At 38.3% G+C, this 23,925-nt stretch overlaps 1 protein-coding gene across 2 annotated transcripts; it reads left to right on the top strand.

The window, feature by feature from the left end:
• Nucleotides 1-2,250: 2,250 nt before the first annotated feature.
• Nucleotides 2,251-22,624, top strand: LOC130169357 (GTPase IMAP family member 8-like). 2 transcript variants are annotated; one of them, XM_056376048.1, is made up of 6 exons: nt 2,251-2,335; nt 3,556-3,620; nt 14,842-14,895; nt 15,916-16,539; nt 16,643-16,708; nt 18,975-22,624. In XM_056376048.1, exons 2-6 carry the CDS (start codon nt 3,602-3,604, stop codon nt 21,710-21,712), a joined length of 3,501 nt encoding a protein of 1,166 aa, XP_056232023.1. In that variant the 5' UTR covers nt 2,251-2,335; nt 3,556-3,601; the 3' UTR covers nt 21,713-22,624. The 2 variants fall into 2 exon arrangements, with proteins under 2 accessions (XP_056232023.1, XP_056232022.1); XM_056376047.1 differs by lacking the exons at nt 14,842-14,895; nt 15,916-16,539; nt 16,643-16,708; nt 18,975-22,624 and adding exons at nt 4,120-4,173; nt 5,533-6,159; nt 6,263-6,328; nt 6,655-10,706.
• The last annotated feature ends 1,301 nt before the right edge of the window (nt 22,625-23,925 follow it).

The following is a 23,925-nucleotide window of genomic DNA, read 5'->3' as shown; positions in this document are numbered from 1 at the left end:
ACTCAATCTGAAATAACTTGAGTCTGTGAATGTATCTTGTTAAAGTTTGTGTTTATAGAAACTTTAACTGGCGCCATTTTTTTAAAAAAACATCTATTCATTGCACATTTAATTAATTTTACAAACAAGGAACAACAGAACAAGAAGGCACATGTAGATTTTTGATAATAATAACAAAAGTACTACTAATAATACAATAATTATAATGATAAATACGATAAATAGGTGTGTATATATCAACATACATATATATGTACATACATACACCCAAACATAGAGTCGGCGTAGAATAGTAGAAAATTATATATTCTCTGCATATACACACACTTATCGCTTACATAATATCCACATAGTAACAGAATATTTTACATTTAACATTGTGTATGTACAACAACAATTATAGCAATTAAAAGAAAAAGGGGGGAGGGGGGCAAAAGAGAAACAAAAAGCAAGAAAACTTGTCTAGCTTGTTCTTTGTGGTGAAGCCTATCAGCCATTGTGAGGTAACTGGTGCCATTTTAATTAAACTGGTAAAACCAATTAGGTTAGACTGATGTTTATTATTTTTTAATGTTTTCTGTCTATCTCAACATCTGCATTTTAATTTTTGTCCTTCCTTATATATATTAGTTTCAATGTGTGTATATATTTGGAGTCAGTGCGGGGATGAATGACACTGTGGCAACCAGCAGTGACATTGTACAGTTTATATAACTGGTACATGTAATAATAAAACCCTTAATGATATATGAATGGATATTTTACATAATACACAATACCCTGCATTTGATCAATGTTATGTAATGAAGATAATTTGAGCTTAGGTTTTCTCTTCTATTTTTGTCACATTATTCTGTATTTGTACAAAAAACCTTCACTACAAATAAATAAAATGTTGAAATCACTGTGGACTGTGTGTGATTTTCTGTGTGAAGTCCTTCTTGTAACGTTCTTTGCTCTAACTCCACCCTCATTGTTTTGTTCAGACTCCTGCAGTGGTTTAATGGCAGTTCCATCGGACTCTTTCACTGTTGTAAAGTGATGAACACCGCATGAAACATGAAATCAGTCTTTTCATGTTACTAGCAGCAGTTAACCTTTAGACGTTGTAAGTTACGGATCACTATTGTCACATGAAAACCTAAGAACTGTATTCATGTGATGGTTGAGGAGGTTCTGTGACCACTGTTGGCTCATGTAGAAACCTCTCAAAATGCTTTTGGATGATTTCAAATATGATGCATCATCAAGCTGCTAAAATGTGAGGAGTCAAAGCAAATACCACATAACCTCCAAGGGAACCTTGTTGCATGCCATACCTGTCTCCCTCGATCTGGATTTGTTTACTGTCTCTCTGTGGATTGTCAACTGTCTCTCTGAACTGATACAAAGATTTAACTCAACAGCTACTGTAGACTGAACTAAAGGTTAGTATTTTAAAGAACTTATATGTTGTACCACTGAATGCTTTTGGTTTCCAGTGGTAAAAGAAGAAATCTGATGTTAAGAGAAGCAACAATATGTGAATATTAAACTACTATATAAGTATTATTATCTTGTTGAAGTATTAAAAGTAAAAGTAGCCCACACTGATTCATTAACATAAACATAATTTAATGCTGTGTAATTTAGTGATTTCATGTTAAGTGATGCATCATAGAGCTGAAGCAATAAGTTGATCAACAGAAACTAACCAGAAATTCACCATCATAGGCCTCACCTATATAACATTGTGCAGACATACATGCAACAACGAGAGTACATGACATATGTTAATTTTGCCCATAATATTAAACCAACTGTAATAACATCATAACCAATATTTCAGAATGCAATTCAGAAAACATTAAGCAGCACTGAATCCTGCAGAATATTGACCCAAACTACCTGCAGTTCCACATCGCCACCACTAGATGGAGACAGAGACATACTGTACTTTGGCCGTATGACCTTTAACAGTGGCTTCAATACAGACTATGAAGTGTCCACTACAGACTACAGGATGTTCTTGTCTCATATAATGATCAGAATGTGGAAAAAGATTCAACTGTTATTCTTTATTTTATAATCGTAAAAAAAATTAGTATGAATAGTTTAGTTTTGAAAGTGTGCCTGCATTACTTAAATGAAGGAGGAGTGATATACACATACTGAACTAGACTAGATACCAGGCTGATTTACACAGACTGCACTCACCCAACTTTAATCTCTTGTTTAGGAAACAGACGCGACGCTCCACCGGCTCTCACCCATTTCCCCTCCCCCTCCTCTCTTTCTGGTGAACAGTTTAATTTCACTTTCATTTTTGTGGAGGATTTCTGACGCACTTCAGTTGGTGAGTAAATTCAACTTATAATAAAATACCAACATTAATTTAACTGATCAACAGATCCGATCATTAACCTGCACGAAGCGTTAGTATTGACATTATCGACTGAAAATCGATCAGTGATCATGTCAGGTGCGTCTGTTCAGATTAGATTCACAGTTCGATATAATCACAGTAACTTCACTAAATGAGCTGGAAACAGATTTCTGATCATCCGCTCGTTGTCCAGACCGTCCACTCAGGTTAATAACTGAGTTCACTTCAGGTAAAGGCGGTAAATTAGTTCTGTTGTCTGAAGCGGAAATTGATCAAACAAATGCAAGACAAACTAATATTTTCTTGTGTTTTGATGTTTAAAGCAAAATTAATTCTGTTTATAATCTGGGAAGAAAATCTGTTTCTGAGACACAGTTTCAAACACTGTGTCTTTAATTGTCAACTCTTACATAAAGTGTAAAGCCGCCATTGCAGCGTGGTGACAGATCCAGGAAGAGGTGTCAGAGACAAAGAGACAAAGCACCATCTAAATAATGTTTGATTTTATTAACACTAGATGCATAAATGTCTTTGTAATTTAACTATAAAATAGAGTTCGCATTATTTATTTATTTATTAAGTAATTTAATTTAGGAGTGTGTGTGTGTGTGAGAGAGCACACCCCACTATGCACACACTCAGACCTTCCTTGCTCAGTAAGCAGCAGCGTAGAGAAGCCAGATGTAATGAAGGAAAGTTGCTGGTTTGATGTTCAGAAGTGACTGAGTTGGTGCAGCAGCAACAGAACAGACTGGTTTAACTGGGAAGCTCCAACTTCAAACAGTCTCATTTATTTTATCACTACAAGTTCTCCCCAAGATATTTTATATATTGGTTTAGCTGGCTACAGTAACTTATGTTCTGCTCATAGCGTTAACGTAGCTTGGATGTCATGAAGTCACTTACAGGCAGAACGAGAGGATGTTTGTGCTTCAACTTCAACACATTTACTGATAGAAACTCTTTTCTCCTCACACTGACTGTGTGAGCTGATGTTTGGCATATTCTTGATGTTTACCGATGTCAATGCATTTAATTAATGTTTTAATAAAATATTAAATTTCAGATTCTAAATTTTAATTGATTGAAGTTGTGAAGCAGCCACATATTTGGACCTTTATGAAACCCATGTCTATAATTATCTGTATGTGAATATGTGAGGTAATTATTTTTTGTTGCACGTCTCTTAGATTTCTGGATCCAGCAGTTGCTTGATGTCTCCAGCTGACCGACAGTATGGACACAGCAGCAACAGGTGAGTCCGGTCAGACTTTATTAGTCTGGAGTTTCCCAGGTTTGTTGACGTCAACTTTGGGTGAAGATATTGACAGTATGTTGTATCCCAAAGTTAAAATGCAGCACAGCTCTTGACTGTGGTGCAACTGTCTCAGTTTTGTCATGAGCAGGTGCATCACGTGTTACTAGACCTGCCAACCTGAACGCTTTCTCCTTCCTTCACTGACCTACGAATAAAATATTCTGAAGCTGGGAGGATTAACAAATGTGTGCTGTCCCCCAAAGGTTGGCAGCTCAGTGTCAGATAGAAACTGAGTCTTGTGACAACTTCTCTCAACTGCATAATGAATCTCATCATAATAACAACAGATTTATTTACATTTCAGATATTAGTGGGTCTATAATGTTTAAGGGATACGTTTATTGTTTTTGTGCATTTCCTAAAATGAGGTGACTTTACAGAAACTACTTTATAATTGTTTTTATGAATGACTTTGTTCCTCTGTCTGTCTTTACAGGCACAGATGTGTCCCTGAAGCGCAGCAGCAGCTATGAATATCTGCCACCTTCAAGTGAGTTTCAGCTGAACTGAGTCTGAATTTCTCTGGTGTTTCATAGGACCTCAGTCTTTATTCATCAAGCATCTCAAATAACTTCTAATAATCACACTGAAAGTTCTGGTGTTGATCAAGACCTGTTTGAAGGCACCTGTGAGGGTCTTGTGTGGTGGTATCCCACCCACTCATCAGTGATGAGGTGTTCTAACTGTGCTGGAGCTCTCGCTGTCATTTCTTCACAGTCTTGCATTTCAACACAAAGTGAGAAGTGAGACCTGTTTTGCTGTGGATTGTTTTGTTATAAGGAGAAAAGGCAGACAGGACGTCTGGCTGCCTGACTTTCTCCTCTTAGCTTAAAAACAGGGAGAAGATTGTCTGACTCATCTGTTCACAGACTCTATTGTCCTGGGGATTGTAGTTTTCTGGGTGATGGTACGATATGAATACTATGCCCATCACACTTGATCTTCGTCTTTGAACGGATTAATATTGAATATTATAAAATCCAAAATGCTCCTAAATGTTTTCCTTCATTAGAAATAAAGTCTAGATGAACTAGCATGTGCACAGACTAAGGCTGTAACTTTAACAAATGTTTGGTAAAAAGTTAATGTTCGAACTGTAATGACCTGTTTGAATTTAGATTTCCAGCCTATAAGCACAGATGGTTTGAAGCAGTTTACCTTGTGATCCAACAGAGGGCGCTCTAAACATTCACTAACAGCTGGACCTGTGACCTCATGACCTTTCAGGAAACTAAGCAGCTAGTAATGTTGTGTTATTTGATGTAAAAATGGAAGAAACTAACAAAGTACTTTAGGTTGTACAAGGTAGATGGCAAAGTAACTAAAGATAAGGCTGTTTATGGACTTCAGCTGCGTTACTCTACAACTGACGAGTGGAGCAACGTCAAGTACAACCTTATCTGACCGCCTGTTATTCTGCACCCCTGATTTATATGTAAGGATATGTGGGGTGTGTGCATGTTGTAATTCATTTGAATGAATTGTGTATTATCATTCTTAAAGACTGACTGACATGTGATGTGCATTATTTTAGGATTCAAGTTTTTCACGTCTGATGTTAAAAAACTGAACAAAAACTGCAATAAATGGAAATATTGAAATGCAATACTTTTGACATTGTAGTAATTAAAAATCACAATACTGTAAGTATTTTAGTATCAAATATATTTATATTAAGTGTCATATAACGAGATGAACATATCGTCCAAGCCCTGACAAATACATTATATACACAACAATCAAGACACATATTCTATAATTTACACATTTTACAGGTCACTGACCTCTGGTTTGAGTTCATCTTCTTGACTTAAATGTGCACGTAGCTGACTTTTGTTTTGTCTTTCAGTGTCTGAGCTGAGGGTTGTTCTGCTGGGGAACAGCTGGTCTGAGAGAAGTTCAGTGGGAAACTTCATAATGGGAGTGACTGAGTTCAGCAAAGCACCTGAATGCTGTGTGAGAATCAGTGGACCAGTGGAGGAGAAGAAAATAGTTGTCATCAACACCCCAGATCTGCTTCATCCCAACATCACTGAACACAAACTGACAGAGTTTATACAAGACTGTGTCAATGTCTCTGATCCTGGACCTCATGTGTTCCTGCTGGTTCTACAGCCTGAAGACTTCACTCTGGAACACAAACTGAGGCTCTGCAGAGTCCTTCAAAATTACAGTGATCGATCATTTGATCATTCACTGGTTCTGATATCAACACCCAGAGAGGAAAGTTCAGGTTTGATGGAAAACTCACCATTAAAAGACATGATCAGAAGGTGTAGATACAGATGCCTGAAGCAGAAGAACCTGGACCGTGCAGAGCTGTTAACACGGTTGGGTCAAACTGCAAAGGAGAACAATGGAAAACATGTTTGTCATGAAAGATTTGAGGAATCAGTGGAAACTTTACCAGGTGATCAACAGATCCCAAAACAACAGAGAACAACAACTCCTATCACAGATGCTGTTAAAGCTGCTGGTGAGTGAAAAAGTTCTAACAATGAAATGAAAATGTTCAGACAAATCCTCCTTTATTATATTATAGCATAGAGCTGCAAATTAATTCTGTCATCTATTCACAGGGCTGCATGAGCGTAAACAAATGACTCCACAGCTCTCACACTCAGAAAAAAACCCTCTGTCTCACAGTAAGTAAAGACCTAACAATGCTAATCATTAAATTGCTGATAGACTTTTTAGTGGCATTGTTTCTCTACACATCCATACACATTTTATACAGTTCTTTACCTACTATTCACGTTATTTACAGGAGATAGAGTTAAGATATCGTGACTAATATAATGATATCATATTTATTAAATACAATGCTGACATAATAAATTGCACTAAAATATCGCCCACAGATGACTGAAAAGATCAAGTGACGTTCAGTTCAGCCTTATTTGCATTTGTACAACATACTGTTCAGTAATCAGTATTATATAATTTTATCTTTGTCTCTATTGTGTTACAGCTTCTGTCCTCAGGATTGTGCTGCTGGGGAAAAGTGATGACAAAAAGACAAAACTTGGGAACTTGATCATTGGAAACCAAGGTTTTCATTACCAAAAACAAATCAGGCAGTGTGTGGCCTCCTGTGGAGAGTGGAGAGGAAAACCATTAACAGTGGTGAAAGCTCCAGACATGTTCAGTCTGTCTGAGGAAGCAGTGATAGAAGAGGTGAAGAAGTGTGAGACTCTTTGTTCTCCTGGACCAAATGTTCTGCTGCTGTTAGTGAAACCTTCTGATTTCACTGAGAAGAACAGACGAACACTGAAGTTCATCCTGAGTCTGTTTGGTCCAGATGCTTTTAAACACTCGATGGTCGTCATGACAGAGAAGAAGAGAGGAACACGATGCACTGTCAACCAGCTGCTTCAAGACTGTGGAGGAAGACTCTACAACATGTCTGAAGATAAACACCAACTGTTGATGGAGAAGATTGAGAACATTGTGCGTGAAAACAAAGAAACCTTCCTCACCTTCTCTGAAGAGCCTGAACACATGAAACCAGCTTTAAACCTGGTTCTGTGTGGGAGGAGAGGAGCAGGGAAGACTTCAGCAGCCGAGGCCATTTTAGGTCAGACAGAGCTTCATTCAGTCTCCAGCTCATCAGAGTGTGTTAAACATCAGGGAGAGGTGAGAGGACATCAGGTTTCCCTGGTGGAGCTTCCTGCCTTGTATGGAAAACCTCAGGAGGAAGTGATGAAGGAATCATTCAGGTGTATCTCCCTCTGTGATCCTGAGGGCGTCCACGCCTTCATCCTGGTCCTACCTGTGGGTCCCCTCACTGATGATGACAAGGGAGAGTTAGAGACCATCCAGAACACATTCAGCTCTCGAATCAATGACTTCACCATGATTCTGTTCACTGTGGAGTCAGATCCTGCAGCTCCAGCTGTTGTTGACTTTATAAGAAAGAACAGAGACATCCAGGATCTGCTTCAGAGCTGTGGAGGAAGATCTGTTGTTGTCAACATCAAGAACAAACAGCAGATCTCTGAGGTGTTGGAGGCTGTGGACAAGATGGGAGTTGAAGGATCCAGGTGCTTCACAAAGGACATGTTCACCCAGGCTCAAATGGACATGGTTTCAAAACTCAAATCTGAACTTCACAATGTGAAACAAAAGAAAGAAGGTAAAGAAAATCAGAGCAAAGAGCCTCTCAGGATGGTGCTGATTGGCCGGACTGGCAGTGGGAAGAGTGCAACAGGAAACACCATTCTGGGCAAAAACCATTTCACATCTAAAGCCAGCTCAAAGTCTGTCACCAAGTTTTGCCAGAAATCATCAGGAGAGATTGATGGACAGTCTGTTGTTGTGGTCGACACCCCCGGCTTGTTTGACACAAGTCTGTCCAACGATGATATTCAACAGGAGCTTGTGAAATGCATCAGCATATTGTCTCCTGGACCTCATGTGTTTCTACTGGTGCTGCAGATCGGTCGATTCACACAAGAGGAAAAAGAGTCTGTGGAACTGATCAAGAAATATTTTGGCAAGAAATCAGGAGATAACATCATGATTATATTCACCAGAGGAGATGATCTGAAGAATCAAACAATTGAGAGTTACATAGAAGACAGTGAAGACTTTGTCAAAAAACTGATATATGACTGTGGAGGGAGATACCAGGTCTTCAATAACAACAATCAGACAGACCGCACACAAGTCAGACAGCTGATCACAAAGTCAAAAACAATGGTGAAGGAAAATGGCGGCAGCTGTTACACCTCAGAGATGTTTCAAGAAGCTGAGGCAGCGATACAGAAGGAAGTGGAGAGAATCCTGAAGGAGAAGGAAGAGGAAATGAAGAGGAAGGAGGAGGAACTGAAAAGAAAACATGAGGAAGAAATGACAGCAGTGACGAGAAGAATGGAAGAACAGAAGGCAGAAATTGAACTGGAGAGAGCTAAACAACTTAAAGAAATGGAGGAAAACATCAAAAAAGAGCAAGAAGAGAGACATAAAGAGCAGGAAATGAGAGAAGAGGAAGATAGGAAGAAGAAAAAGCAGGAAGAAATTCAACAGCAAGAGTGGGAGCAAAAACTTAAAGATCTGGAGAAACAAATAAAGTCTGAATCAAAGGAAAAGGAAACTATTGACAGACAGCTGGAACAGAGCAGAGAGGAGATGAGAAAACAACATGAGACCTGGGAAAAGGAAAGAAAGGAGGGGTGGGAGAAACGATATCGAGAAGATGAACAGAGACGACAGGAGGAGCAAGAAAGACTGAAAAAACTCCAAGAAGAATATGAACGGGAAAGAGAAAAATATGAAATGAAAAGAAGAAAAGAAGAACGAATCCGAAGAGAACAAGAGGAGAAGGAGAGAAACGAATTAGAGGAAAATTATAAGAAAAAACTGGAGGAAATGAAGAAGAAATATGAAGAAGAGGCCAGAAAACAAGCTGAAGAATTCAATGAGTTCAGACAGAAATACATGAAAGACTTTGAAGCTCTGATGGAAAAACATGATGAGGAACTCAAGGCTCTGAAGGAGACACACAGCAAAGATTACAATCTGTTACTCAATCTCTCCAGTCACAAAGAAAAGGAACTGAAAGAAGAAATTGAGCGAAAAGAAAAATTAGTTCAAGATGAAATGAATGAAAAAACAAAAGTAAAAGATGAAATGAAGGACAAAGAAAAACAACTCAGAGAACTGGAGGACTTGAAGAAAAAGCAACAACAAGAAATAAATGATCTGAAGAAGAAATACAAAAAGAAATGCACCATCTGCTGATGATGCTTCCTACAGCTGGAACTATCAATATTATTCATTATGATGTTACAAGCTCAACATAATTTAATCAGCATCAACGCCTTGAACACACACACAGTAAATCACAGTTTTAAGGATATTATTGTTTATGGTTTAAGGATGTGTACTAACAACAGAAATCATGTCCATTACAAAAAAATTTACCGTGAGAAATCTTTGAATAGACATTTGAAACGGCTATTGGTATTATTATTATTATTATGCCTATTATTGTTTTGGGGTTTTGTTGTAAATACTATATATTAGGATAGGACTTAATACAATGTGTTTAATTGGCAGTATGTATATATATGTCTATATATTCATAATTTCAGATCTTTCAGTACGAAATGTGCATTTATTTGTTTACTCTTTTGATTTTTAGTATTTAATCTGCATTTAAACAATCACTCAGTCCTAACAATTGTTTCCTCATTTGCATTGATTAAACAAAGTATTGGATCCGTTAATATAATGTAAATGTAAACAAATCTTTGAAAATGAAATGGTTGAAAAGTAATCTTGTAATGTTTATAATTTCTTCAGAATTCATTGTATAAAGAGATTCAACCTTAACAATTCACATTAAAATCAAGAATTTCAAGAAAAAAATGATGAATAATATATAATATAATAATATATGACCAGATCTTTTGTTCTGTACAGGAACAAAGACCTTTTAAAAGTTGTGCACAGTCAACAACAATGTACCTGTTTTTGCCACATTTCTCTCTGAATCGACCGTAAGCAGCCTTTAGGACGACCAGGAACAGCATCAACATGATTCTGCTGCTCCAAAAGACCCATGAAAAAAACATTCTTATCTCTCTTATTTTCAATAGTTCAACAACACAGCCACATTATAATGAAGATAGGTTTTTGACACAGATCATCAGAACCTATGACCCCATTGTGTCTGGAAACTGAACAAAAATGAGCAAGTTATTAGTGACAGGTACTTCACCTTATTAGAGAATTAATAATGTTAATATCAACCACTGACACAAAGTAGGCTGACATCCATGCAGCAACAGTCACAGAATAACGGTGTAAATGGTGTAAATGACACATAGCAGCTAGCTCCATAAAACAATGGAGAAAATACTGTAGCCTAGCTAACTGACATGAGTTGTGTATATATCAAGTGAGCTAGGTCAACTATACAACAAATCACTCCACAACAAAATACACACGACAAGTACGGTCACCTGAAACAAAAGACGGACTTGATGCAAAAATGTAAATCTTCATCTCAGAGAGGTTGGGGATTGATTTGCCTTGGTGCCCTTTATCAGTCTATTAACACTAGTTTGAAATAGTTACAATCAGTACATCAGTCCCACTCTAATCTGATCTGAAAGCTCCAGTGTGTGGGATTTGGTGCTATCTAGTGGTGAGGTTTCAGATTGCAACCAGCTGAATACCCCTCAAAATCTACAGTAAAACTAGTCAGTCTTTGAATCCTGCAGGTAGAGTAATGTATTCCTCTTCAGTGGATAAAATGTGAACTGAATATGAACTGATAATCTATGGTATAAAAAAAAATGGGGGCGTGTGAACTACCAGGAATTTAAAGAAATCAACAAAACCAACTTTGTACTTTCTGACAGAAAAGTAGCTTATACAAAACAATAGATGAAAACAGGAGTAAATACATGGTGAATTATTCGTTGTTTGTTTTTGGGGTTTGTCCCTTAATGTTTTCTGTGTATTTAAACGTCTCTATTTTTGTCCTTATTCACTGTGGAAAAATATATTAGTTTCAATGTGTGTATTGTGCGGTGAAGAATGACACTGTGGCAACCAGCAGTGACTTTGTAGAGTTTATATACCTGAAACATGTAATAATAAAACCCTCAGTGATATATGAATGGATATTTAACATAATACACAGCATTTTATATTTACCAAAAACATGTACGTCATATTAATTTGTGGGTTGGCTATTTCGGAAATGTGCAAGAGTCATTGACTTTCTTCAATGTAAAAAAATATTACTTTTATTAGATTAGATTCAACTTTACTAAGAATGAAATGCATTTTAGCATCCAACCAGGAAACCAAATTCAAAAAGCGGTAAAGTGTAAATATACTGTATGTGATATTTACCAAATGTGGACATGTATGCAATTAGCTACTAAGATTATTTTAACACTAAGATATAAACTTTACCTCAAGTTATGAATGCTAACTGTTAGCAGCGACTTCGTAACGTGTATCCAGGAGCCTGCTGCGGGCAGGGAGCAGGTGTAGGCGGCCGTGCAGAGCAAAGATTCTCTACAGCTGTTCTTGTTATTATAGCCTGTTGCTGCACAAAGCTCGGGCATTTTAACACTAACTGATGGATTACCTGTGTGAGTCAGCGGCGCGTCAAGTCTGCCCTCAGTCCCACGAAGAAGAACAACTTCCGGCAGCTCTTGAAGTTAGCATCACAGAAACACAGGAATGGCTGAACCTCCTAAAAGACGATATTCATTTGCATCCCGAAATAAACCACGTTCAACGGCAAAGAAAAGAAGCGACGTGAGTAAATCTCGATGTGGCTTTCAACCGCTGGAGAAGCTCCTGAGAGGAAAGAGATGCGGTTTGATGCCGAGCTCCTGTTAGCCTGGTGAGTAGCATTAATGTTAGCTCCTAGCATTATGCTAGCTCTTAGCTAAAAGTATAATCAGTGCAACGACCGACAAACATTTCAGGTGGTGATATTGACGTTGTCGACAGACCTTTTTGCGGTTACTAGGATTGTGTCTGTTGCTCTCGGCTGTTGTCCAGCTAGTGACGTCAGTAACTTCAGGCTCATCTTGTAACTGACTGTAACTTGAGATTGTATGGAGCCAGCAGACCGAGTGAATACACGTCGATCGGTTCACCGTGTTGTAACCACTTTACATTACTGTTAGGAGATCAAGAGCTGAACCCCAGATTCTCTTTTTCCTTCCACTCAACTTTCTATGAATATGCTTGGACACAGCACTCTGTGAACAGCCAGCTTCTTTAGCAATGACCTTTTGTGGCTTACCCTCCTTGTGGAGGGTATCAATGACTGTCTCCTGGACAACTGTCCAGTCAGCAGTGTTCCCAATGATTGTGAAGCCTACTGAACCAGACTGAGAGACCATTTAGAGGCTCAGGAAACCTTTGCAGGAGTTTTGAGTTAATTAGCTGATTAGACTGTGACTCCGTGAGTCTACAATATTGAACTTTTTCCCAATATTCGAATTTTCGGAGATACTGAATTTTGGGTTTTCATTAGCTATAAGCTATAATCATCAAAATTAAAAGAAATAAATGCCTGAAATATTTACACTCTGTGTGTCATGAATCTATATAATATATGAGTTTCACTTTTTGAATTGAATTACTGAAATAAATGAACTTTTCCATGATATTCTAATTTATTGAGATGCACCTGTAAGTGTGAAAGTACAACACTAATGATGAGAAAGTAAACTTGTCAAAAGTTGGACTGTTACTGGATTTCTTTCATTTCATGGACCACTCATATTACATTCAGCCTGTGTGTACTTGTCGTGAGTTAACTGATCTGTTTATCTGTATGTCACAGGGTGACTCTCCTCATGACGTTATTCTCTCCAATCAGGTTCCCTGTTTTCTCCTGACACACCTTCTGTGCAGTCGCTCAGCTCTCAGTGAGTCAGTCAAGGTTGTGAAATCTCCACTTTCCATTATTGGGGGGAAAATGACGCAGTAACAATTTCTGGTGAGTACACCCAAGATATACACAAGACAAATACAAATTCAACATGATGAGTTTAGAAACAGCTGAATAGTTTGATGCAGTACGGTTAAACAGTCCTCAATGTTCAGTTTTTGTTGCAATGAATACTTGTTGACTTTATTCTGTGTCTGTACTTCATGGTGCCAGTGTGAGTGTATAAGAAACACCTGACATTAAAGTGCTACAACATAATGACAAACTACAGACTCGAATCAACACATTTGTGTCGGCTGTAGATCAGGAGTTAGAGCGGGCCGTCCACTAATCAGAAGGTCGGTGGTTTGATCTTCCTGTTAAAGTTCTGGAAGTGTCTTTGACCAAGACACTGAACCACTGTGATGTTCCAGTGTATGAATGTCTGTGTGTGAATGTGGCTTGTAGTGTAAAGCACCTGAGTGGTTGATAAGACTAGAAAAGCTCTTCATAACTTTAATCTATGTACATTAATTGTTAAAGAGATACAGGACTATTGGGTTTCTATACTGTATGTCTGGTCTTCACTGTTTGTTTTACCATCTGATTTTAAACAATCTTTGTGTGGGTCTTGACCATCGAGGCCTGGTCATCAGATGGACCAGGCACAGACGATTTAAATACCACCATAACCTTCAACATCTTCTCACTTTTAAATAAAACTCTACTGTGGACCAAATGTTCAAGATAACAGCATTAACCTCATGTATGTGCAGAAAGGAATCAGTTTTAAAGAAGCCGTTTTCTATTCTCTACTTAGGTTATTCAACAAAATTTAAAGATAAGAGAATCACTTTATCAGGGTCCAGAGTCCAAAATAAACTCCAATAAGGAAGCAAAATCCTCACAAGGTTAAGAAACAGTGATAAGAACTCTAATATAACTTTACTGATTATGTTCTTTGTAGTCCAACTATTTCATTACAGAACAGGACAGTAACTTTTTAGTTCAGGGTGTGTTTGCTAAAGAAAGGTTGAAGTATTGATAAGAAGCTGAATGAGGAACACCTAAGTGCTGTCCAGGTGTACCAGCTACTGAACCTCCTACTCTGGCCCAGTCGTCACCTGCTGAAGAATGTAATCGCACTGCAGAGTGAATATAAAGTGTGAAACTGAATGTGAAGCAGGACAGAGGTGGAAAAGTCTCAGACAATTTGATTTCTACACTTCCTAATGTTCATAACATATATTTATCTTGTATATCTCTCCTGGCCTTTAAATAACACATTTTAATTCAACAAGCATTAAGAGATTTTTTAAATTTGTAATTTGCTTTGTGTTTCAGCTCTAGTTGAACCTCTCTCCTGAGGAGTGACAGTATGGCTGAAGCTTCTGGTGAGTCGGGTTTATTTTACAACTATGATAATAAGTTTGCAACCCTGGACATGATCCAGCTAAACTTGGCAGCAACAGACACGCGTCAGTAAAACAGACCTTTCACCTGAAGTTTAACAGTAAATTGAACCTTTGAACAAGACAAACATTTCATGTTGGGATGTTCATCACCCACTGACTCCAAAGTATAAAATAATATTCTGACACTGATGTGGCCTTTTACAACATTCATATTAAGTTCAGATCTTGATCCACATTGTGGTTTAGCTTTTTGCAAAATACTACAGTAAATACTAAACTATTTTATTAATTGCTTTAATGAATGACTTTGTTCCTCTGTCTGTCTTTACAGGCACAGATGTGTCCCTGAAGCGCAGCAGCAGCTATGAATTCCTGCCACCTTACAGTGAGTTTCAGCTGAACTGAGTCTGAATTTCTCTGGTGTTTCATAGGACTTCAGTCTTTATTCATCAAGCATCTCAAATAACTTCTAATAATCACACTGAAAGTTCTGGTGTTGGATCAAGACTTGTTTGGAGGCACCTGTGAGGGTCTTGTGTGGTGGTATCCCACCCACTCATCAGTGATGAGGTGTCCTAACTGTCTGGCTGCCTGACTTTCTCCTCTTAGCTTAAAAACAGGGAGAAGATTGTCTGACTCATCTGTTCACAGACTCTGTTGTCCTGGGGATTGTAGTTTCTGGGTGATGGTACCATATGAATACTTTGCCCATCACACTTGATCTTCGTCTTGGAACGGATTAATATTGAATATTATAAAATCCAAAATGCTCCTAAATGTTTTCCTTCATTAGAAATAAAGTCTAGATGAACTAGCATGTGCACAGACTAAGGCTGTAACTTTAACAAATGTTTGGTAAAAAGTTAATGTTCGAACTGTAATGACCTGTTTGAATTTAAATTTCCAGCCTATAAGCACAGATGGTTTGAAGCAGTTTACCTTGTGATCCAACAGAGGGCGCTCTAAACATTCACTAACAGCTGGACCTGTGACCTCATGACCTTTCAGGAAACTAAGCAGCTAGTAATGTTGTGTTATTTGATGTAAAAATGGAGGAAACGTCAAGTACAATCTTATCTGACCGCCTGTTATTCTGCACACTGCACACCTGATTTATATGTAAGGATATGTGGGGTGTGTGCATTTGTAATTCATTTGAATGAATTGTGTATTATCATTCTTAAAGACTGACTGACATGTGATGTGCATTATTTTAGGATTCAAGTTTTTCACGTCTGATGTTAAAAAAGTGAACAAAAGCTGCAATAAATGGAAATATTGAACTGCAATACTTTTGACATTGTAATAATTAAAAATCACAATACGTGATTGTCACTGACCTCTGGTTTGAGTTCATCTTCTTGACTTAAATGTGCACGTAGCTGACTTTTGTTTTGTCTTTCAGTGTCTGAGCTGAGGGTTGTTCTGCTGGGGAACAGCTGGTCAGAGAGAAGTTCAGTGGGGAACTTCATACTGGGAGTGACTGGGTTGAACAAAGCGCCTGAATGCTGTGTGAGAATCAATGGACCAGTGGAGGAGAAGAAAATAGTTCTCATCAACACCCCAGATCTGCTTCATCCCAACATCACTGAACACAAACTGACAGAGTTTATACAAGACTGTGTGAGTCTCTCTGCTCCTGGACCTCATGTGTTCCTGCTGGTTCTACAGCCTGAAGACTTCACTGAGGAACAGAAACTGAGGCTCTGCAGATTCCTTCAAAATTACAGTGATCGATCATTTGATCATTCACTGGTTCTGATATCACCCAGAGGGAAGAGTTCAGGTTTGATGGAAAACTCACCATTAAAAGACATGATCATAAAATGTAGATACAGATGCCTGAAGCAGAAGAACCTGGACCGTGCAGAGCTGTTAACACGGTTGGGTCAAACTGCAAAGGAGAACAATGGAAAACATGTTGGTCATGAAAGATTTGAGGAATCAGAAGAAATTTTACCAGGTGATCAACAGAACCCAAAACAACAGAGAACAACAACTCCTATCACAGATGCTGTTATAGCTGCTGGTGAGTGAAAAAGTTCTAACAATGAAATGAAAATGTTCAAGCAAATCTTCCTTTATTATATTAAAGCATAAAGCTGAAAATTAATTCTGTCATCTATTCACAGGGCTGCATGAGCGTAAACAAATGACTCCACAGCTCTCACACTCAGAGAAAAACCCTCTGTCTCACAGTAAGTAAAGACATCACATTTATTTGCTGATAAATATTTGGTGGCATCTTCTCTCCAGGATTCACGCAAACATCCACAAATTCTTCATAATTGATAAGTAGTGTGTGTGTGTGTGTGTGTGTGTGTGTGTGTGTGTGTGTGTGTGTGTTGTGTGTGTGTGTGTGTGTGTTTGTGTGTGTGTGTGTGTGTGTGTGTGTGTGTGTGTGTGTGTGTGTGTGTGTGTGTGTGTGTGTGTAACAGCCCACCCTTGCCTCTGTAGCTGTTAACATGGCATAGCATTTTTCTCATATGGCTTCCACACTGTAAAACACCAGAAAAGAGTCAAATCATTTCACGTTATAATCTCCTTTGGGAACTTATTTTGAAAATAGATTGATCCTCTGCTTTTCCTACTCCTCTACATGTTTACTGTGGTCACCTTCCTTTTTCAGGACCGAAGTACCGAGGATGCGAGAACCCTGTTGAAACTGTAGTGTTTCTTATTAGGGACCGAGTACGGAGTGTGCCAGGGTCCAACCGAAAGTGCAAGGAAGTTGTTTTTGCTGAGATTATTATCATTTTGCTGGAAAAATGCATTGCTGAGGGCTTTAGCATGCTCAAAAACTCGCTAGAAGTAAATATGGGGACAAAGGTGCTCAGATGTTCATGAAATTCAGACAGATGATTGGTCACATCATAAAAGGACAAATTTTTTTTGCAGTACAGGAAGTAGCCATTTTGGATTTTCTGCAGCAATTTTCATTTTACTGACACATTTTTGAGGTGTTTAGGATGTGCAAAAACTCACAAAACTCTGCACACGTTTATACTAATGAACTTTAATTTTCTGATATCGCCTTTGGGCATAGGTGTGGCAAATTGGCTCTATAGCGCCCCCTAGTTTTTTTAGGCATTTTTGTTGGGATAGGGGTGTTTGAAAACTCATGAAAGTTTGCACATCCATCACAAGTGGCTTAACTCAGTAAACGGTATGGGAGTGGCAAAATTGGTCATGGGCGCCCTGTAGAAAATGTCAACGAAGTAGCCCCCGCTGTGGGTTGCAACCAGATGTATGAAAATCGGTGGGGATGTGTATTGTATTTCGATCTACAAAAAAGCCTCTTTGAGCTATACCATAAACCCAACCAGAAGTCAGCCATTTTGAATTTAGTGTGCAATTTTGGTGCATTTTTCTGTAATTTCAAAGCATTGTTCTTTAACGAACTCCTCTTAGAGATTTAATCAGATCAACTCCACATTTGGTCAGTACAATCTTAAGACTTTTGTAATGTTAAATTGTGAAGCTTTTTAGTGGTTGTTGTACTCCTCCTAACAGGTTCCCCACAACCACCTCAAACTTGGTCAGAAAATACTTCAGAACCTGATAATTCTTTGTTGTGAATATCGTGAGTATTTATTTAAATGTGTGGCTCTGGTGGCACAGGGAATTGGAAACAAGAAGTTGCTTTTATTCCATTGACTCCTTGAATCTGACTCAAATTTCACGTTTGATGGCATCTGCATACTAATATGAACTCATTGTCACATACAACCTACTGAAAACAGGAAGTAACTCTTGAGTAACAATCCTTTTATTTACATGACGTGCATTTTCTGGTCTACACTTGATATACCGGAACATAATGTGTGCTTGTTGCATGGTCTCTGGCTCCACACAGTGGACACAGTTAATTAAGAATGCAAATAAACATGCAGTACTTCTTGTCCACTGACACGCTGTCCGTGCAGGAAATCATAACCCATGAGTGTGGTCCTATGGTCGCCACAATGCACAGCTGCCCTAACTGGCTGCTGTGACACCCCCTAAGATGCACAGGAGTGCGAGGGCTGCTCTGGTTGCAGCTTTAATGATCTTTTTATGTTTCATGGTGGCTGACAATGTGTCAAGTAAAAAGTGGGTTTTCTTGTAAAGTGGAACATCTGTTCAGACATCGTTGTTTGGAGACACATGATGGTATCAGCCAGAAAATCTGATCTTACACAAATATTTCAGAAAGAGTAGTGAATAGCAGCCAAACAAAAGTGATGGTGGGTCTGGCACATTGTTTTGAAATCTAAGTTTTGTTTTTTGTGAGAAAGAATTTACTTTTTGTACATTTAAAAATTTTAAATCCATGTCAATTGTTAATACCATGACATTTTAACAAACTGAATGTTGACACTAATAGATTACTGACTGAAAGAAGATGACTGAAAAGACAAGTGTGTAGATTTAAGCCTCTTAGGGAGTTTATGTCATTTTATCTTTGTCTCTGTTGTTTTACAGAATCTGCACTAAGGATTTTGTTGCTGGGGAAAAGGGATGACAAAAAGACAAAACTTGGTAATTTCGTCATCAACGACCAAGTTTTTCATTCCCAAAAACAAATCAAACACTGTGTGGCCTCCTGTGGAGAGTGGAGAGGAAAACCATTAACAGTGGTGAAAGCTCCAGACATGTTCAGTCTGTCTGAGGAAGCAGTGAGAGAAAAGGTGAAGAAGTGTGAGACTCTTTGTTCTCCTGGACCAAATGTTCTGCTGCTGTTAGTGAAACCTTCTGATTTCACTGAGGAGAACAGACGAACACTGAAGTTCATCCTGAGTCTGTTTGGTCCAGATGCTTTTAAACACTCGATGGTCGTCATGACAGAGAAGAAGAGTGGAACACAACACACTGTCAACCAGCTGCTTCAAGACTGTGGAGGAAGACTCTACAACATGTTTGAAGATAAACACCAACTGTTGATGGAGAAGATTGAGAACATTGTGCGTGAAAACAAAGAAACCTTCCTCACCTTCTCTGAAGAGCCTGAACACATGAAACCAGCTTTAAACCTGGTTCTGTGTGGGAGGAGAGGAGCAGGGAAGACTTCAGCAGCCGAGGCCATTTTAGGTCAGACAGAGCTTCATTCAGTCTCCAGCTCATCAGAGTGTGTTAAACATCAGGGAGAGGTGAGAGGACGTCAGGTTTCCCTGGTGGAGCTTCCTGCCTTGTATGGAAAACCTCAGGAGGAAGTGATGGAGGAATCACTCAGGTGTATCTCCCTCTGTGATCCTGAGGGCGTCCATGCCTTCATCCTGGTCCTACCTGTGGGTCCCCTCACTGATGACGACAAGGGAGAGTTAGAGACCATCCAGAACACATTCAGCTCTCGAATCAATGACTTCACCATGATTCTGTTCACTGTGGAGTCAGATCCTGCAGCTCCAGCTGTTGTTGATGTTAAGGAAACCAAGGACATCCAGGAGCTGCTTCAGAGCTGTGGAGGAAGATCTGTTGTTGTCAACATCAAGAACAAGCAGCAGGTGTCTAAGGTGTTGGAGGCTGTGGACAAGATGAAAGCTGAAGGATCTAGACGCTTCACAAAGGACATGTTCACTAAGGCTCAGATGGAGAATGTCACAAGACTCAGAGCTGAACTTCAGGATGTGAAACATAGGAGTGGGATGGAAGATGAAAATCATAGTCAGAGCAGAGAGCCTCTCAGGATGGTGCTGATTGGGAAGACTGGCAATGGGAAGAGTGCGACTGGAAACACCATTTTAGGCAGAAATGATTTTCTTTCTAAACGCAACCCAAAGTCAGTAACCAAGTTTTGCCAGAAAGCAGCTGGAGAGATTGATGGACGGCCTGTTGTTGTGGTCGACACCCCCGGCTTGTTCGATACAACTCTGTCCAATGAAGATGTTCAAGAGGAGCTTGTGAAATGCGTCAACATGTTGGCTCCTGGACCTCATGTGTTCTTACTGGTGATGAACACTGGTCGCTTTGATGAGGCAGAAAAAGAATCTGTGAAACTGATCAAGAAGTTTTTTGGGAAGAATTCAAGTGAATTTATAGTCATCGTATTCACAGGAGGAGACAACTTCCAAGATGAATCATTTAAGGATTACATAAATGACTGTGATGACTCAGTCAAAAAACTGATTCATGACTGTGGAGGCAGATACCATTTACTTAATAATAAGAACCAGGAAAATCGTTCACAAGTCACTCACCTATTGACCATGGTTGAATCTATGATGAAGAAAAATGGCAGCAACTACTACACAAATGAGTTGCTCCAAGAAGCAGAGGCAGCCATACAACATGAGATGAAGAGGATTTTAAAAGCAAAAGACGAAGAGATGCAGAGGGAGAAGGAGGAACTTGAAAGAAAACATGAGGAACAAGTGCAAGAAATGAAAAATAAAATGTTGGAACAGGAAGCAAAGATGGAAGAGGAGAGAAAACAGAGAGAAAAACAACTTGAGGAAAAAGAAGAAAACATCAAAAAGGAGTGTGAGAAAAGAAAAAGAGATGAGGAGAAGAGAAAAGAAGATGATGAAAGTAAAGAAAAGGAGTGGGAACAAAAACGTCAAGCTTTGGAGCAAAAAATAAAAGCAGAATCAGAGTCGAAGGAGAAGACAGGTATAGAGCTGGAGCAGAGTAGAGAAGAGATGAGAAAACAACGAGAAGTTTGGGAGAATGAAAGAAAAGAATGGTGGGCGAACCGTCATGAGGAAGATAAACTGAGAGAAAAGGAGGAAAAAGAAAAAATTCAAAAACTCCAAGAAGAGTACGAGAAGGCAAAGAAAGAAGATGAGAATCGAAGAATAAAAGAGGATCAGATGAGAAAAAACCTGGAAGAAACGCAGCGAAAACTGTTAATAGAAGAACATACCAGAGAAATTGAGAATATTAAAAAGAAACATGAATCAGAGGCCCGAAAGACAGCTGAAGAATTCAATGACTTCGAACAGAAATACAAAAATGACTTTGATAGTATGATGATGAAAATAGAAAAGAACAGAGACATGGTAATTGAACAGTTGATGATAGATGAAAGATACAAGAAAGAATTTGACAAATTAAAGCAAAGGCAAGAAGAAGAAATCAGTAAGTTACAAGATAAAATTTCTACTCAAAACACAGAAGATCCGAAAAAAGCAAATGATGCTCTAAAGACAAAACATGAGGAAGAAATCAATGACTGGATAATGGAACATGTGAAGAAAGCTGTTGAAAAATGTTGCATTTTATGAAATGCAACAACAGCAGAGAAGTTTCAGCTCTGACACGTTTTATCATAGATTTTAGTATCAAAGAATAAAAACATTAAACAGATTGATTTTAATGATACATTAAGTATAATATTGGCCTGTTATTAATATACACTCATGGTTCTTATTAAGTTTGCTTTAAATTAATTAGTAAAAACTGTAAATTTCTGCTGGGGCTGAACAGTTTTCTAAGATTTTCTTTATGTCAAACACACAGTTACAGTTAAAGTAAGCTGTGTTGAATTTTGTGTGCATTACTGAAAATGATTTTGTTCTAATACTTCTAAACTGTAGGTACAGGTGTAAATTGACATGTCATGTTAGTAAAGCAGGCCTCAACTGCTGGAGGATGTGTTAAGTAAATTCAGATGTTATTGTTTATTTGTGCTTTAGTGCAGGTTTTGATTCAAGATGTATGAAATCAGTAAAGAACCAAAAGAGATAATATCTTTACAGCGGTATGTCCTTTTTTTTCCCTATAACCCCTAAATAGTATATATCATGACAAATATTTCATGTTAACAAAATAAAAGGCAGCAAAATTCCTCAGGTGGACAAAATTAAGCATGTGCCATGTATTGATTTTATTTTACTTACAAACGGAAGAATCTTTTTTCAATTTTTTGTCTTCTTTTTTAATTCAAGTTTTCCAAATGCTGCCAGGCTAATTTGTGGGATGGAATTGATGTTTGTCTATTGTCAATATGTTCTGTTTTTGTGGCAGTATGTAACATTTGGAAGAAGGAATAAAACAATCTCTGTCTCACTTACAATCTTTGTCTGGTATGACCAGTAGCTCATGGTGTCTAATAGAAGATAACTTTAGCAAACTTCAGCTAGATATTAATTTGTAACTGACATCACTCGGTCAGGTCACTGACTTACCATCAAGCTTCACCTTATCATGTCTCATAGGGTAGGTGTGGGTCTCTAAGGCCACACAGATAAACTTGAAGTGTGAAACCTGAAAACTTGCCTTGAGTCTTGACAGAATTAAAACTGAATACATTTATCTCAGTAACTGCTTTTAAGTCTCTGCTTATGGATATATAGTAATGATAAAAGTAAATGTTTTACTTCTGTTAAATTAAATAGTAATTTGTCTTTGTTTTTAGGGAGGATGATTTTTCCTCTCTTCCTTCACCAACAATTGTCTTGTGGTGCTTGTAGGTTGATTAACAGTCCTACCTTGACACCATGTTGAAAAGTCAGGAAAATTATGGTGCTGATCAAATCCTGAAAAGAGAGCGAGATGAGAAACGGTTCAGTGAGAGCCATCTTTTTCAGTTCAGGTGATCAGTGTAAGTGAATATTGTTCAGTGCTAAACAGTATAATAACAATAATAATGTCTCATTTGAAATCAACTCTGTTTCCAGTTTTGAATGATCACAATCAGGCTGTTTATTCATCTCACTGTGTCCAAAGTCAACAGCTTCACAGACATCATTAGAAAGTTTCAGTGAAATAAGTTTGAAGAAGCTCTCTGCTGATGGGGCTCACAGGCAGTTGCTTACTTTGCCTACAGCTCCATCAAATACCACCTCACCTCCTCCCATCGGCGGTCCACCTTCCAGGCTGAGAGTGAGTTCCACAAACAGGGATCTGGTAACAACATAATAATTTTAGCGTTCCAGTGAAATATTAGTAAGTTCCATAAAATAATCCAGTGTTAAATCATATTCTGTGACCAATGTAAAGTCTGAAAGTGTTCTTTATGTTAGAACAAAAAAATTGTTACTTAATTCTAATGTGCTTCTAGAAAGTGAGAAAAATACCAAATGCCGGATTAGTATTGGATGTAGCCATGGATGGATCACTGAACCTGGGTCTACTGTGGTCAGGAGCCTGGTCGAAATGACTCGTAACATTTCCTGTATGAAGGTCAAAGAGAAACAAAACTACTTTAAACTGACTACAAACAGAAAATGACGACAAAAAGACACAAAACAAGAACAAAGACATTCAAAACATCAACAGAAGCAAAGCAACTGCAAAGAAATCCAAAATGACTGGTTACAAACTGCAACATGTAAAACAACTTGTCTAACCAGACACAAAACAACTTCCAACAGACACAAAATGAACGCAAAGAGGTGCAAGATGACTGCAAAGAAACCCTCCATGGATACAGCAGCTTTTTTTCTTTTTTAATTTCCATAGTTCAACAACACAGGTACTTTATAATGATGGTAAC

This window comes from Seriola aureovittata, chromosome 5 (genome assembly GCF_021018895.1).
Source record: "Seriola aureovittata isolate HTS-2021-v1 ecotype China chromosome 5, ASM2101889v1, whole genome shotgun sequence".
Lineage (NCBI taxonomy): Eukaryota > Metazoa > Chordata > Actinopteri > Carangiformes > Carangidae > Seriola > Seriola aureovittata.
The sequence above is the reverse complement of the archived record's forward strand: the minus strand, read 5'-3'. Positions and strand labels throughout refer to the sequence as shown.